We start from the raw sequence: 17,195 nt of genomic DNA, 5'->3' as shown, positions 1-17,195 counted from the left end.
GCACAAACCACACAATTCTGTCTACTTGCCAGTGGCTTTTCTCATTCGAAAAAAGCTTAGGAATTTCCCCAGGAGGTAGCACAATGTAATGGGAAGGGCTCCGGATGCCTCTCCAGGGCTTCTGGAATCCATGCACCTCCACCAAGAAGCCACTTTCCTGCCAGCTACAGGTGCTCACCCGAAAAGTAAGCCAGACCATATCAACCCTGGCATCGCTGGTACCTGGAAAACTTTCTGATTCAATGCTTTCCACCTCCTACTACCCCTCGCCACCCCCATGGTGCGAAATCCTGAGGGGCTGCTTTAGAAGTTATTGTCTTTGGCTGCTGGCGGGGGTTTGCACAGCTGGCACACTGCACCAGTCTCCTGCCTGCTGCCAACAAGGTCACTTCCCAAGCACCGGCTTTGGAGAAGCTGGGACTCTGCAGTGGGAAAACGACGCTGCCCTTAGCAGGACAGGTGTAAATTCTCCCCCTGCCACTTTCAGCCTAGTGTGAAACGGATGGAGTGCGCATTCCCACTTCCCTTTATGGTTCCCTGGAATGATGGAGCTGCCTCGGGCATCGCCACGTTACTCTTTAGACAGTCTCTTTGTCTTCCTGCAATGGCAGCACTGAGGCTGTGTATTTCTAAGTGCAGGTATGTAATTGCCATATAATAAAAATCTGAAAACATCCCCCCCGGGACCTGTGCGGGACAGCAAGCATTAGCACAAAACAAACCCACTCATTTCACTTCCCTTATGGGGTTAATGTCAACACTCCCAGAGTATTCTTTCTTCTTTTGAGAATTCTAAGAGCAAACAAGTGACCATTTTTTTATTGAGCAGCAATAGTCAAATATCAAAATAGTACACCTAGGCCAAGAGAGGATGAAGGGGAGCCAGGCCAGGAAAGTCACCCAGAAGAAGTGACACTCTCTTCCTCAGGTTCCATCAGAGACATGTTTACACCCAGGGAAGTTATAGAAGGGATGCCAGGCTGCCCACCTGCCTCACAGGTATGCCCTGTTGTCCAGGTAGTATCTGTTACCTTAACATACAATGAGCCCCAGTGTCTCACCAAGGCCGGGCAAACAGGGTGACCTGGAGGAGGGATCCGTGACACACAGCAAGGGACCCAAGGACAGGCAGAGGCCCACAGTCAGTCATAGAAGCCTCAGGTCACCCGGAGAGGGGCCTCGCTCACCAGCAGGCAGGACCACCACCCCATTCCTGCTATACCCAGTGGGGGGGTGGGGCAAGAGTCAGTAGCCCACTAACCCCCCACCTCTGCTCCAGCATAGGCAGACCCTGAATTCAGGGACCAAAGGCTTGACCTACTCTAGTCTATGAATGAGATGTTACATAAATCCCAAGGCATGTTGTCAGATACCAGGGAGAAGGAGAAAAACACCACCTTTAAATTCCTCCCCCTCCACCCCTGGGAGCGATGCAGCTACGTACCACCACCACCAAAGAACAGCCACTTGGCCGGGCGTGGTGGCTCAGGCCTGTAATCCCAGAACTTTGGGAGGCGAGGTGGGCGGATCACGAGGTCAAGAGATCAAGACCATTCTGGCCAACATGGTGAAACCCCATCTCTACTAAAAGCACAAAAATTAGCCGGGTGTGGTGGTGTGCGCCTGTAGTCCCAGCTACTTAGGAGGCTGAGGCAGGAGAATCGCTTGAACCCAGGAGGCGGAGGTTGTAGTGAGCTGAGATCGCGCCACTGCACTCCAGCCTGGCAGCAGAGCGAGACTCGGTCTCAACAACAACAACAAAAAAAAGCCGCTCATCACAACAGCTAGCTTTATCCTTTTGGGATCATTCCAGGAGGAAAAGGGAAAAATGGGCAGCCAAGAGGAGGTGGAGCCAACTTACCTACAACAAGGAGATCACACAAGGATATCAGGGATAAGTATGACGGGAAGTATGGGGGGAAGCTCCTATTTCATATTAAATATATCCTGATTGATAAGGGGGTTGCCTTACAACGTCGTTAAAACACAAAATACTCAAGCTTTCTACATCCATCCCAACATAAGTGTTTATTACTAATAGGTATTTAAATATCATTGATCTAATCTTGCACACATTAGATTTCTCATATCATACATTAATTTCAGCAATTCTAGAATTAGTGCAATATGACATGGGACATTTTAAACTCTTTTTTTCGAGAGGTATCTTGTTCTGACACCCAGGCTGGAGCGCACTGACATGATCTTGGCTCACGGCAACCTCTGCCTCCTGGGTTCAAGCAATTCTCCTGCCTCAGCCTCCCAAGTAGCTGGGACTACAGGCATAAGCCACCATGCTAGGCTAATTTTCATATTTTTAGTAGAGACGGGGTTTCACCATGTTGACCAGGCTGGTCTCAAACTCCTGACCTCAGGTGATCCGCCCGCCTCAGCCTTCCAAAGTGCCGGGATTACAGGCATGAGCCACCGTGCCCGGCCTGATGTTTTAAATTTTTAAGCAACTACTCTCCAGCAGGAAAAATAATACAGAAGTACAGAAGGGAGCAGAAACCCTCCCCTCTTCCTTCTCCCACCCTAAGCCCCAGGGCACTCTCTTGCCACAGGCTTCATATTAATACAGCACTAAAGTCATCATTTGTTTATTTCCTGTGATAAAAATTACACTTGAATCCCAAGTTGAAATTATTAACAATTAAAAGGTGAGGTAGAATCAAAGAAAAAAAAAATCCATAGAATGAAAAACTTAGAATGAACTTGTTGTGGATTAAATCATGTTCCCCAAAAGATATGCTGAAGACGTAACTCCGGTACCTGTGAACTTGACCTTATTCAGAAAGTGGGTCTATGCAGACGTGATCAAGTAAAGATGAGGTCAGGTTAGAGGAGGGCAGGCCCTAATCTAATGACGGTCTCCTTATAAGAGAGGAATCTGGACACAGAAACTTAAAAGGAGGGGAGAGATTGGAGTGATGCGGCCAAGGGCCAAAAAATGCCAGCAGCCATCAGACACTAAGAAGAGGGAAGGAAGGATCCTCCCCCAGAGCCGCCAGAGGGACAGTGTTTCTGCTGACACCTTGCTTTTTGAACTCTGGCCTGCAGAATTGTGAGAACAAGTTTCTATAGTTTTGAGACCAGGATATTAATGCAGAAATTAGAAGATTATCCACAGCTGAGGAAAGGGAAGCTGAGGGAGGTTACACATTTGCCCATGGTCACAGGTGTGACCCTACAGTGTTCAGGACCTGTAATCAGGCCAGGATGCTTCTTGTCAAACCACATCATCTCCAGAAGCAGGAAAATGGTTCTTCTTAAATGTTACTATAACTAAAACACTGCACCTAAGGAGGAACCGCAGTGAAGTGCAAAGACTTTGAGCTAGGCAGACCCAGATTGACAGCTCCGCCCTGCTTTGCCTTCACTAGTGTGGCCCAGGACAAATTACTCTGCCTCTCCAAGCCTCGGTTACCCCGTCTGAAAATTAAGTCACATTATTGTGCACATTTTCCAGGATGTTGCAAGGATGAAACGAGGTGAGCCACGCAAAGGGCTTCACATGCCCTTTGAGTGCCCAACACTCCATCAGCAAGAAATTAAGGCCAGCTCTTGATCTTATCAACTATTTCTCGGACTCCTGTCCCTCCTTATTGTTTCAAGCTGATTTCTTGGCTCACCTTTCCCAGTCCTCTGTAACACAGTCTTTGATGAATTCTTTCTCTAAAGCCCAGGAGCTGCCACTTCTCACTCGAAGGAGCTAGTGGCAAACTGGCTTTGACTTTCTTATTCTTTCATCCTCAGTAATTGTTTTTTCTCATTGTCTTTAATAGTTTACCATTTCAGGTGGCGCCATCAGAGTTCTTCTTGCTGGGATTACCTTCTTGTTTTCAACCTCAACTACAGTCAGCTTCATTTGGGGAGCCTGGATGGCTTCTTCTGAAGAACACAAACTCTTATTGCCATATGCTCGGTCCATATTTTCAATGCAAGTCTTCCAAATAATTGTGTACGAAGAGGCTGATAATCAAGTGAGCGCACCATGATTAAAATAAGATTCGTCAAAATAATTAGGTGGCCCTTTACATTCAAGTGTTCAGGTATGAGAATAGTTTTGCTGTCTGCTTTACCCATCTTAGTGGAGATGACAGAAAATCTTTCAGAAAAAAAAATCCCAAAGGCTTTTTTTGAAGCTACTACAAGGTATATGGCTGCACACCTTTTCCTGTCTTCAGCTGGAGTTACTGTGTTCGCATGAAAGTCTCTCTTTTCATAATGGAAATTGCTGTAATTATAATCACTTTAGAATAGTGTTATTATTATTAATAAGACCAAATTGCATGGTTCAAGCAGATGCTGGTTCAAAGAACTGTTCGAAAGTTCTACAGTTCGGAAGAACCCACATAATGGGATCAGCCACAAACCTGGCAGTCATCTCCATGCCAACGTGGCCCTTCCTGCCAGCACCCGGGCCTTGCCTTGCAGCTCTCACGCGGGCTTCTGGGCACATGCCTGTGACTCCTCACAGAGTCACTGGCAAACAATGGACCTCCAGTTACTGATTAAAGCCTTCTGGGAACAAGCACGCTTCCAACAGTTGACTTTCCCATAGAAGAGGGGAAGCTGGAGGGCTCTGGTTCCTGTTGAACCTCTCCTCTCAAGGCCTCTCCCATGCACACCTGGATCCAGCCCTTCATTCTGTTGCTCATTCAGCAGTACTGAAGGAAGGAGGAGATGGGGGAACAGCAGGCAGTTCCAGAGGGTCCAGTTGCAGTCACACATTAAGTTCCTAACACCTTGGGGTGTAAGTTCAGGGCTTTCTGGCTGGAAAGGGTAGTTTGAGGCCAAAACCAAAGAGATCAGGAGGCATGAAGGGAAGGAAGTCATTATCTGCCTGGTGGTTCAGAACTTGGCTTCTGAAGTTCAGTTCCCTGGCTTCCATTTTTGGCCCTCCCTCTTTCTTGTCCTGTTGCCCTGGAAAGTTGTTCAGTCTCTCCAAGCTTCAGTTTTCCCATCCCCAAATGCATATAAGAACCCCAAGGGGTGGTGGGTGGTGGGTGGGGATTCTGGGGAAAGCACACCTACAGCGCATAGCGCAGGGCTTGTCCCATACCGAGCTTTCAGACATTGTCTATGACTATTACTTAATTCTTGAAAAATTCTTGGTTATTTATTGCTTGAATTTACAATTCCATTTTTCTCTCCACCTAAGCAATTTTTATTTTAGGCTTCAGAGAATCAGCAGAGAATAAATGCATGACTCCTGGCCATTAATAGAGCAGGAAAGCTCACTCCAGGTTCAGAAGTCACCTCACTGCTGCCCCCTCTAGCTGGCTGCTGACACCCTGCTGGTGGTCAGAGACATTTCAGGGCAACACAGGCTGGCACTGAATCCTAATGCAGTAGTCAGTAAAGCCTGAGTTTACCGTAGGCATTTGGAAAGATTTTGCTATAAAGCAGCTTATCGCTAAATCAAGCCAGGAGGGAGGCACAGGATATTTCATTCCCCATCACTTGTAAAAATTAAATCTGTCTCTGTAGAAGCAGCCCTCTCTGGAAACATGCTAATGGTTGAGAAGTAATCTTGAACCAACTACTGCCTGGGCTATAGTGAAGACAAGAGCCTAGGTACTCAATACATTTCTGTTAATTAAATTAATTAAACCTCATCATTTTAAAGTAAAGGTCATTGAATTAATTAACAGGCAAGCTATTATTTATAAAAGCTTTTTTATTTTTTTGATTGCCAAAGTTAAGTATTTTTTAGTCGTTCTTCAGGCTTCTTCCTTTCCCCTTTCCTCCGGAGGGAGGGTTTCAGGCCTTCTTTTATTATAGCCCTCAGACCACCCAAATTTACTTTTAGTAGAGAGAATTCCCTCGCATCAAAGCACACATCTCAGATGGGGAGTCTTTCAAGGCCTGTTCCAAAAGATTCTCTGTAGGTCACAGAAGAGGTTCTTCCTCAATAGCTTGTGATAGTTACAAGGTTCTCAGCACCAGGCACGTGTTCCCACGTGTTGGCTGCACCAAGACCACATCTTAAGGGCCAAGTTAAGCTCCCTCAGCTGATGAGGATTCCCTTTCCCTCCCTCTAACCATCCACTCCTGGAGATGGCAAAGATCACTCACGTGGCTTCCCATGACTTAGATGAAAGGCAACTCGAATCAAAGTTTGAATACGCTTTTGAAGGTTTTTTTTTCCCCCTAAACTAATTAAACAACTACAGAAGTTATTCGGCAGTTTCCTTTTTTAAAAGAATTAGCATGGCATGTCTTTCCTCTTAAAGTCTTGAATAATTTAATGAGAATTATACAAAAGTCATGAGTATGTTCTATTTATGGCGGAATCATAGCTGAATTAAAACCCAAATGACAATGTTAAAAATAAAAATAAAGTATCCTCAAATAGTGCATTCAATTGAGCAAAGGACTTCAAATCCCACTTGGATTAGATCGTTTGAAAGTAGGAGGGGCGCAGAGCAATTGGGACTTTTTTTTTCTTTTTCTTTTTCTTTTTTTGATTACTGTGCTTGGGAACATTTGTTTCTTGCTACAAAAAGTGTTAGTAAATGAACATCAGAGTAAGAGAAAAAGAAAGCTGTTGTAATCGGGATACCACTTGGTCCCCGGACCTCACTCAGCCCATATTTTTTTTCCGGTAGCTGGACTACATTTCACACTCTCCGCACACCCGCGTGTGCGTGCATCGCTCCGTGCAGAGGGGCAGGGCCGCCGGATAAGCGAGGACACAGCTGACAAACCAACTCGGAGAAAGGAAAGCGGGCGCAGGGGAGACGCTGCTCCTTCCTCAGAGCAGCAAGCAAGCCACTTCTGAACCGGCTTGCTTTTAGCTGAGCTCATGCATAAATCCTTTTTAAAGGGTACTGCGCCTTTGGAAGCCAGCCACGAGTCTCTTTAGCAATGAGACAGCATGGTGGGGGGCGGGGGGAGGGAGAGTATGAACACGAGGTGATTTTCCCCATAATAGCCCGTCGCCCAAGGCCCACCGTTCCGTCTCCCGCTGGAAGTAGGTGTCGCCCGCAAGAAGGAAATCACGTTATTGGAGGCGGCAAGTTCCAGGTCTCCTCTCCCGCCCAGCCCCGCGGAGGGGGAGCTCACAAGTTCTGAAACACTCGCGCACACCCCTCCGTGCGCCCCGGGCGGGGGCCGCCGTCCTCCACGACTCAAGAGCGAGCGCCCCCGCTCCCCGGCCCACCCGAGCCCCTCTGCGTTCCCCGCTCTTCTGTGCGGGGACAGCTGCTGCTTTGGGGGCGACGCTAAGCCGCGTGGAGGCGTCTCTGGACGGCCCCCTCCCCCCAACGAGCCCGAAAAGCCCGCGGCAGCAGCCGGGGGGCCCTACCTTCTGCGGGGGGGTCCCGATCAGCATCTCCAGGTAGTAGCCGCGGCCAGAATCCCCCTGCAGGTTGTCCACCATGGCCAAGAAGTTGGCGGCGCCCGCGGCGGACTCCAGGGCAGGCTCCAGGGCGAGCGCCAGGCCGTCGGCGCGGCGCTCGGCGGGGGTCCCGGGTCCCGGGGTGGGCGCAACTACGCGGTTCGTGGCCGCGGCCACCCGGAGGGGCAGCGTGAAGGGCGCGGGGGCCAGCTCCGGGGCGGCGCGCAGGAGCCACTGGGCCAGCAGAGGCAGCAGCAGCGCCCGGGCCAGCGCGCCCATGCCCACGGCGGGGCCCGGGGGGCGCGCCCAGCCCAGCCCGTCCCGTCCCGTCCGGCAGCCGCGGCTCAGCGACTCGGCGGACGCGCGGGGCTGTGGGCAGGGATGGGCGCGCACCGGGACCGGCGGCAGCGGGAAGGACGGGAGGAGGGCCCAGGGGAGGAGGCTCGCGGGAGGGGAGAAGGCGGAGGCCGGGGAGGCGGGCGCGGAGCCGCCCCAGCCCGCGCCTCCAAGTTGAGCAAGTTCTTCTCCGCTGCCCCCTCTGGCGGCCGCGGCTGCCCCGCAGCGGCCCAGCCCCTCCCCCGCGGACAAGGTCACAGCGGGGCTCGGGGGCCGCCGGGGTCCACCTGCGCCTGCCCTGCCCACCCTTGCCGGGCTCCGGCCGCGCCTCTTCCCCGGGAAACTCGAGTCCCGAATTTCCTCGGAAAGCGCCCCAGCGGCCGCGGCCAACGGATGTGACGAGGCTCATCTGATACCAGGGGGGAAAGTTTCGAGAACCCTTAAAGGGGCAGCGAGGGCCTGAACTAGCGCCCCGGCCCCGCGCGCGTGAGGGTCCGCGGGGGTCTATTCGCCCTGCAGCTGCGGGGGCTGCTGGGGGTGACTCGGGGGTCAGCAAGGAGAGCTGTGGATCTGGAAGGAGCCTGGAGCCTCGCGCGCCTTTCCGAGCCTGCGCCTCCCCTCGCCAAGCGCCTCCGCCTCATTTCAGTCGCCTGGTCTGGCTGCTTTCGAGGCGTTTCCCGTGCGCTGCCCCTGAACCCCCGCCCCGAGTCCTGCCAGTTCCCCGGCCTCATCCCCCGGCGGCCCCCGAGTGGTTTTAAAGAGGTCTGAGTGGAGGCTGGGAGGGTGGAGGGTGGAAGGAGGCAGAGGAGGATGCGAGAGCTTTGGATAATTTTCCCTAAAAAATCGGGGGAGGTGGGGGGCGTGGCTGCTGCTGGCGGCTGGCCCCAGCCTCATTGCCCCTCCACTTACTCCCTCCGTTGCCTGCAGCTGGCTGCGAACCTGGGCTTCCTCCCAGCCACCTCCCCCTAACCCCCGCCCCCTCCGCCCCCTCCGCCGCACCCCTGTCCCTAACGCAGGTCAGATGCTGCTGGAACCCGCTCTCTCCCCTGGCACCGGGCCCTCAGGCCATCTAGTAAGTTGCTGTCAGGATCCCAAATCAGGGCCACGAGTCCACCCTGCTGTGATTCCTGCCCTTCTCCCCCACCTCCCCTCCTATCCCCAGCCAGCTCTTCGCGGACTGTCTGATTAATACTCGTTTAGCCATAGACACCAAGACGCAGAAATGCGTTCAGTAACGCAAAAAACGAGGGTTATTTTATTTTAGATACTAAAGGCAGGGGGGACAATTTTACAAGTTAAAGTCCATCGATTTCTACAGAAACAAGGAATAGAAAATCCTCCTCCAGCTGAATTATGTTGGCTGTTTTAAAAAACAAACAAGCCCATCTTCAAACAGTGGGGAGTTAGAAGCCAAGCTTCCCCGAATCACTGCAATTTTCATCTACTTAAGATTTGGTTTTTATTCCTGTGTTCCCAATTTTAGAATCACGTCTAGCTCTGCAAGGGACCCTTATGTCAGAGATCTTCAACTGTATTGATTTTCAGATGACTTTAATCATAAATCGCACTTCCCCAAACTGTATCTCAACTTTAACAAATCCCCAGCTCCAGGAAGGAAAGCGTAACAGGATCCCGTGATGTAACTTACATTGATATTCTCCATAAATCTGCATAGTTATTTCAGAGCCATTCTATTCATATATTCACGTTTCAGATTCAAGGTTGTAGAGGGAGTGTGATTTAAAAAAAAAAAAGAAAAATTATTTATACTCCTTGGTGTCCAGTCTTGAGGGGTTCAAAAAGACATTCAGACAGCTCTGGGAAGAATGTAATCTTTCTGAAAAGCACATGAAATGTATTAGGGCCATTGATAAAGAGGCCATGTGACATAAGTTTAATACTAGAGACATTTGCTCTCCCTCATGATTAAAAGCCACAAGGGAAATTTTTAAAAAATCAAGTCTAATTAAGGTTTGTACTTGAAACTCCTGACTCAGTCTAGGGTGAGTATTCCTGAGCTTTTCATTTTAAGAGGGATAGTTGGGGTTTGTGGGGGAAAAGGATGCATGAAGATCCAGGGACGGAGGAGCACACGGGCTTCAATGGATGGCAGAGCTGTCTTGTCAGAGAATAATGCAAGCTGAGCTGAAGGGACAGCATTGGGTGACTGTCTCCTTGGTTGTCTCTGTTTTCATGAATGGTCGGTCTTAGAGCACTTGATCCGTATGCAAGCCTATGGTGCTGGGTAGATTTGGGAGACAATAATTTTACTTTGCAGGTGTTGGAACTGAAATGATAAATGGCAGCCCTCTCACTGAATAGCATTGATTTTTAAACCATATCAACCTGTATCCACCTTAAAGCACTACCCCAAGAATCCCCTTCCCATGCAGGGCAGAGAAAGGAGAAGGTGAGACCCACCCTCCTGACCTCACCCCCAACATCAGTGGACATGGGATACTGCCCTGCTCTTCCTCACTCCACCAGAGCCTCCACCTCCTTCCCTTCTCCTTACAGCCTCTCAGCACCTTCGCTTTCAGCCACGGCCTTCCTGGGTCCACGCAGGAAAACAAAAGCCCTGCAATGAGATGGGCCCCCTCTCCTTGGAAAGAACAAACATCACCATTAAACATGACCCTGGACAGTGGAGGGTGAGGAAGGATCTCACCCTCCAACCCAAATGACTAATAGAGGATTCCTGGTAGGAAGGTGTGGCGGACAGCCAGAAAGAGTCACTGTCCCATGTTCCACTGATGTTTGTTGTCTCTCACTGCCAACTCCGAGTTCCTTTTACACCTGCAATTGTGACCAAGCCTGTTAGATGAATCATAAGGCATTTGTTTTCCTTGATCGTGGTCCTTGGCTTCCTCCAGGCATGCCTGTTTGCACGTAGTCCTTTTAATAGAAGGGAGTCCCTTGTCGTTGATTAACTCTATATCCTGGTCCCAAGGCTCCCCACTGATTAATGAACTTGTTTTTCTTTTAAAGAACAATGATTCTTAGGTTAAGCAGATCTCTTTGATGGCATCCAGAATTTTGATCGGGCTGGGCGGAGGGACGCAAACAGCTTTGCTCATCGGGGATCTCACCTCCCACATACTTACCTTACCCATAGAGGCCCCAGCTGTGGTCCTGAATTGATTCAGAAATTTCAGTATTCTGAATTCTGTATTTCTGAGGCCCTTTTAAAAAAAATGATTCTTTGATATATCTACTGAAAAGTTCTGGAAACAGTGAGTATCCTTAGTATCAAATTAGGGTTACTAAATATCACTTCCCTCCCGAGAGAACCAGGGCTTTTTGGAGAAGGCTGATTTTATAAACTGAATAAGATAACCCTAGAATATCTCATCACACCAGAAAGCAAGGATGTTATCAAAGACTTCTGAGGTCCTGTCATAAGCTGGGGCAAAACAGACAATTTAAACATCATTAAAGGCAGTAACTGCAATGCCTCAAAACACTTCAATTATGTTGAAATCTATTTGCTCATAATGTTCTTTTTAAAAGTACATTGATTATCTTTGAAGAGTGCTAAGAAGCCCAACTCATTATTTTTAAAAGCTGGCAAAGAAAGGAAAGGGATCAAGCATTTATTATCTTGACTTTCCTGTACAAACCATACCCCAGTATAAGCAAATAGTAGATGAAGGCAAGTTTCTCTTTGTAAAAGTATTGCAGCAAATAAATGAAGGGACAATGGAATTAGAATGTTGCCATTTTGCTTCCCTTAAAGAGTTAATGGATCTGAACACCGAATGTACTTGGCTGATAATAGTAGAGAGAGAAACACCCTGACATTCTAAACCTTCTGATGGAAATCCACAATGATAGCAACATGTTATCACCAAACAAAACAAAACAAAACAAAAACCTGAATCTGAACAAGCCTGTACATCACAGGTTAGCAATCTGCCTTCTTGGGGCCAAATCTGGCCAACTGCCTATTTTTATAAATAAAGTTTTATTGAAACACAGCCATACCCATTCATTTCAGTCATAGCACAAAGACAGAATGGCCCACAATTCCTAAAATACTTGCTATTTAACCCTTTTCAGTGAAAGTCTGCCAACGCCTGCTATACAACAAAAGAATCCCAGTACCCCTATTAGTCTATTGCAATAGATGGACCTTATTCAGTCCTGATTTGAACAAAATGACAAAGTTGTTTATGAGACAACTAGAGAAATTTGAACACTGGTTGGATGATATTATGGAATTATTGTTAATATTTTAGGTGTGATAGTGGTATTGCATGTGTGAGAGCGTATCTAGTGGAGACACATGCCGCCATATTTATGGATGAAATGAGACTTGTTTCAAAATAATGTGGGTTGGCAAGGATTTCAGGCAGTATTCACAGCTATTTAATACAAATAATGATTCTATTAGCGGGCATTATTCTTCTCATTTTACAGATGAGGAACTGAGGCACAGAACTGATAGTTGATTGGTGAGAGGTGGGAATGGTATTCAGAGCCCTGGGTCTGATTTCAGAGCCTGTACTCTTCATCATGGAGCCAGGGCCACCCCTTTGATGTGAACTTTCTGGAGCTCATGGACTGCCCCAGCTGGAGAGGGCTCCAGAATGCCACCTGCACAGGCAGGACACAGAAAGTGCAATAGGCCAGTAGAACCCTACAGGCTTCATCCATAACCAGGCACTTAACAGACATATGCTGAACCCTCCCTGTGCCAAGCTCCATGCTAGAGGCGGGCTCACATGGGCGAATAACACCCAGAAAGCCCCTTCCATCAGAAATTACAATTTGGCAGGAGACAGACTGACTGTAAATACGTTTCCTTTTTGGGAACACCACTCTAGCTTCTAGGTGGAGGAGAGTTGGGGGTGGTGAGGCTGGAGACAGGGAGACCGATTGGGAAGCTGCTGCAAGGATCCGTGAGGACAGTGGCGATGGGCGTGGGAGGGGGAGTTTAGCATTTAGTGCTTAGGAGATGAAGCCCTTGCAGCACAGGGAAGAAGCATCATAGGACTCTCATGTGATGGGAGCACTCAACACACAGCCATCTGCATCATAATCTCTTCTGTTTGCTTGGTGCTAGTGCTGTTCAATTTTCAGAGCAATATCACAAATCCTGCCTCATTTTGCTCCTCAAGCAGTGGGAGGCAGGGATGGTAGGGATGAAAATTTTCCTTATAAAAGGAAATTGACGGACAGGAACATTGAGCTCCCACCGTATCCTGGGACTCTTATTCTCCAGCACTCCCAGGTAGACATCATGCACCTGCATCACAGGAGGACGCAGAGGCACAGAGTTGATGACTTGTCTAAAATCACAGTGAGGAAATGATGAACCCAGTCAGCTTCAGAAGCCTCATTTTTTTTCCCCTAACCCATGTTGCCTTCTTCGAATGACTGCTTAGATACATTTGGGAACAGAGGGAAGTAGGGATTCCCTTCAGACTGACTTTAAAGAACCTTTCCTCATGTATTTAAAATAGAGTCGCATTTACAGAAAGCTGTGCATGCTTTCAGGAGCATATCAGTTGGGTAAATAAGGCCCATTACTATGATATTACATCAGCAAGGTTCTACCTAGAGAGGTGGGTGGCTGAAATCATAGAGGTTTCCAAATGTCTGTTTACTGTCAGCCCTGCTGTTTTCATGAGCGTGGAGAGATACCGCATGGAAGGCTCAAAAGCTCTGAGCCCCAAGACCTGGTGTCAACTTCTGATTCTGCTTAGACCATTGGCATGTTCCAGGCAATTTTCTGCCCCCTGAGCTCTGGTTTCCTTATTTCCATGTCTACTGGCCATCTCCCGGGGCATATTCTCATAGATTCAACATGAATGGCCCCTCCTGAAGTTGTGTGTCTGTAGGGCTTAGTTGACTCACTGTAGTAGGCTTCCTGTGAGGATGAAATCATATTCTACAGTCTCTCAATTCTGTTTGTTCCTAGTTTAACCACTCCAAAGCCAGGACGCAGATGCCACTGTAGCGTCTTATGTTCTCCATGCCACAGCCATGGCATGGGAGGGTCGACATATTGTGGTAATTCCTGGTGCCATGATGAGAAATCATCTCTCCTGACATTTTAGTTACCAAATGACTAAGGATCATTTGAGAAGGTGTCTAACACCTTCCTGTTGACAGCTTCTGATGATGGCAAGAGAGCCCCAGCATAAACGTTAGTGGGAAGGTGTCGGGGCTGGGGGGTGTTCTGGAGACCACAGGAAACTGCTTGTAGTGAGGAGGACAGTGTCCCCCAAGGATGCCTTTGCCCTAATCCCCAGAACTAAGAAATAAGTTACCTTACATGGCAAAAATAACTTTGAAGATGTGATTCAAGGAAGGGCTTTGAGATGGGGAGGTTCTTTTGGTTAATCCAGATGCTAGCCTAAGCTAATCAAGTGCATCCTTAAAATAAGAGAACCTTTCCAGCTGTGCCCAGAGGGTGCCATGACTGTGGAAGAATGGTGGGTCAGAGAGATGCAACACTGCTGGCTTTGTAGCAGTGGCAGGGGCCATGAGCCAGGGAACACAGGCCGCTCGAGAAACTGGCAACAGCAAGGAAGCAGACTCCAGAAAGCAAAGCAATCTTGTGACCCCTTGACAGCCCAGTGAAGCCTGTAGCAGACCTCTGACCTGGAGAAGTAGAAGACAAGGTTTGCTTTGTTTTAAGCCACGAAGGTTGTGATAATTTGTGACTGCAGTGTATAGGAAACTCATACACTACTCTTACAAAATTCTCCACCACCTGACAGCAAAGAAGATGATATTGCATGGAAAAACATGGATATTGATGATTCCAAGTCTGAACGTGATTCAGAAGAGTTAACCTGAGTGTGGAAAATGTTAGGAATGATTTAACAATTGATTTCACCTATATTTAATGTTTATAAAAGAATGTCTAAATAGGGCCCAGCCTTCTTCATACATACAAGACAAAAATCCTAAATAATAATAAAGTATCACGGTTTAATGGTAGCATGCTTTTAGTAGTACACGAAAGGATGGTTCTTTTGGTCGAGGCATGTATCTTAGTATCATTAGAACTGGTGAAACTGGGCAACACTTGGTACATAGCAGTCATGCAGCAAACACTGGTTTTCCTTTCCTGACAGTGTCATCTAGGGTTTTAAGCCTGTGACCCCTGTGGCTATGTGTATCTGTGACTTTTGGGGTGCCTATGTCGACTGCCTGCCTTCCTTCTTATGTCTTGGGTTTGGTTTGAATGCCCTCTGTTTCCCACTCTGTAACTGCACTATTCCACCTTTCCCAGCATACCAAGGACACTTTCCATTTCCTTTCTTTTTTTTTTTTTTTTTTTTGAGACAGAGTCTCGCTCTGTCACCCAGGCTGGAGTACAGTGGCGTGTTCTCGGCTCACTGCAACCTCTGCTTCCAGGTTCACGCCATTCTCCTGCCTCAGCCTCCTGAGTAGCTGGGACTACAGACACCCGCCACTGCGCCAGGCTAGTTTTTTTGTATTTTTAGTAGAGACAGTGTTTCACCGTGTTAGCTAGGATGGTCTCGATCTCCTGACCTCGTGATCCGCCGTCCTCGGCCTCCCAGAGTGCTGGGATCACAGGTGTGAGCCACCGCACCTGGCCCCTTTTCTTTCTTTTATGTTTATTGAGACATGGTTTACATAAGCAAATTTCACCTTTTTAGGTGTATAGTTCTTTAAGTGTTTATATATATAATACATGATATATATTTCTATATATAATATGTATTTCTATATATATAATATATAATATATATTTCTATAGCTATTAAAGTATCCCCCCTGTACTTTTGGAGTACCAGTGGTTTTGGGTAACATGGATGAATTGTGCAGTGGTGAAGCCTAGGTGAGAGAATGGAATTGTCTTTAGAACATGCATCATCCTTCTGGAGTTCGCAGTGGCTTTCAGATCATCGTGATTAATTGGTAGTAATGCCAATGCAAGCAGGAACGAGGAATCCTGGAGTGGCAAACTCTGAAGTGGGCTGCTGGCCACAGCAGACTGACTCCTTTGGCAACACAAGTGTTTCATGAATGTGTTGTGTTTATTTGGTCATTTTCTGAAAGTCTTCATCTCTCCCCTTCCGTGGTAAAAATCTGGAGGAAGACCAATTGAAGCTCAAGCCGCAAAAGTGTGTGTTTTCACAGGGACCATTTGGAGATTGGCCTTTGTGCAGATTTATGAGTTGATCAGAGGAAAAGAGTAAAACAGTGAAGGAGGGAGGGAAGGGGGAAAGTAAGGAAGAAAGGGCAAGAGAAAGTGCAAGTCAGACTGCAGGGCGCAGCTGGGCGTCTGTATGTTCACATCCTCCCCGGGAGATTCTTATGCTCGGCAGAGTTTCGGAACCCCTGGCTGGTCCTGTTTAAATTAGATCAATTTAATTAGACCAAGTGCTTCGGGGCATCTGGCCTGGCAGTGCCCTTAGCAGATAGCAGGAACCCCAAGAGAAGAGGGCAGTGCTGCAGTTACGATGCTGATGCTGTGATGTAAAAGGTGGGGGAAAAGGGCCCCAGGCAGCCATGAAATGCTGTCATGCTGGGCCTTGCACATGCTTCTCTGGACTTTCCAGTGCCCTCTCAGAGAAAGCCCTAAGATCTCACCAGTGCAGAGGCCAGAAGTGGAGTTGGGGGTCAGGAAAGGTGGACCTGGGGCAGTTGTGGGAGAATTAATTAGAGAACCTCAATAATTCCGCCAGAGTGTCCCCCACAGAAGGTGACTATCCAGCCTTGGCCTGCAGATTGACCTTCCACAGCCACTTAGCTGACTCACAGTGGCAGCTGCCACCCGGCACATTGGAGCTCAGCCTTTATCTCGCCTGCCTCCATCCTACCTCTGCACCACACCCAAAGGGGAGTATGCCTGCTGCCCTTGCCCACAATTCCATTCCCTTCGCTGTCTCCCAAAGACTCCCACTAAACTACGGACAGAGAGAGGCCACACTAGCTGCCCAAATTCATCCACCTTAGCTGGCACATATCAATATGTGTAGATGGTAAAAAGACCCCAGCACATGGGATCCGCAGCTGAGGGAGGGCCACTGAGCTGAGAGGGCCCTGGAGAATCTAACAAATCATTCGACTATTTCCCCCTCTCAGGGAAATTTTAGAAGCTCTTCTATCAAGGAAATAAGAGCTTTTGCTAAAAAAAAGAGCAATAGGAGCTAAAAAAATAATCACTGGAGATAAAAGTATAATTTTTGAGAGAAAAAGAAAAACTGAGTGGAAGCAGTAAACAGCAGAAGGGACTAAGCTAAAATCTGATGTGAACTATTGGCTCAATAATTTAAAGGCATTTAATGCAGCCTCTGAACAAAAACCATGATAGAATGATGAAAGGAACCAAAAGAGATCCAGGAGTTTTCCTTCCATGTCACAGGAGTCCAAGAAAAGAGAACAGAAATGGTGCAGGTAAAACAAAGATCAAAGGAACAAGAAGTTTTCCTTGAACTAAAGACATCAGATCAACAATGCTTGCCAAATGCTTGGGGAGTTATTTTAAAAGACACTTAAGAATTCAAAAGATAAAGAGAAATTGTTTAAA

At 47.9% G+C, this 17,195-nt stretch overlaps 1 protein-coding gene across 3 annotated transcripts in view; it reads right to left on the bottom strand.

Annotated features, from left to right (window-relative positions):
- The window catches only part of BACE2 (beta-secretase 2), a 196,984-nt gene extending 188,930 nt beyond the window's left edge, over positions 1–8,054 (bottom strand). For all 3 annotated transcript variants that reach the window (XM_009202224.2, XM_009202225.3, XM_003895466.4), the window contains exon 1: positions 7,313–8,054. In XM_009202224.2, coding sequence (XP_009200488.1) covers positions 7,313–7,624 — 312 coding nt within the window. In that variant the 5' untranslated portion in view covers positions 7,625–8,054. The remainder of the gene's footprint in view (positions 1–7,312) is intronic.
- Between the last annotated feature and the right edge of the window lie 9,141 nt (positions 8,055–17,195).

This window comes from Papio anubis, chromosome 4, assembly GCF_008728515.1.
Source record: "Papio anubis isolate 15944 chromosome 4, Panubis1.0, whole genome shotgun sequence".
In the NCBI taxonomy this organism is placed as follows: Eukaryota; Metazoa; Chordata; class Mammalia; order Primates; family Cercopithecidae; genus Papio; species Papio anubis.
This window is presented reverse-complemented; position numbering and strand designations above follow the sequence as displayed.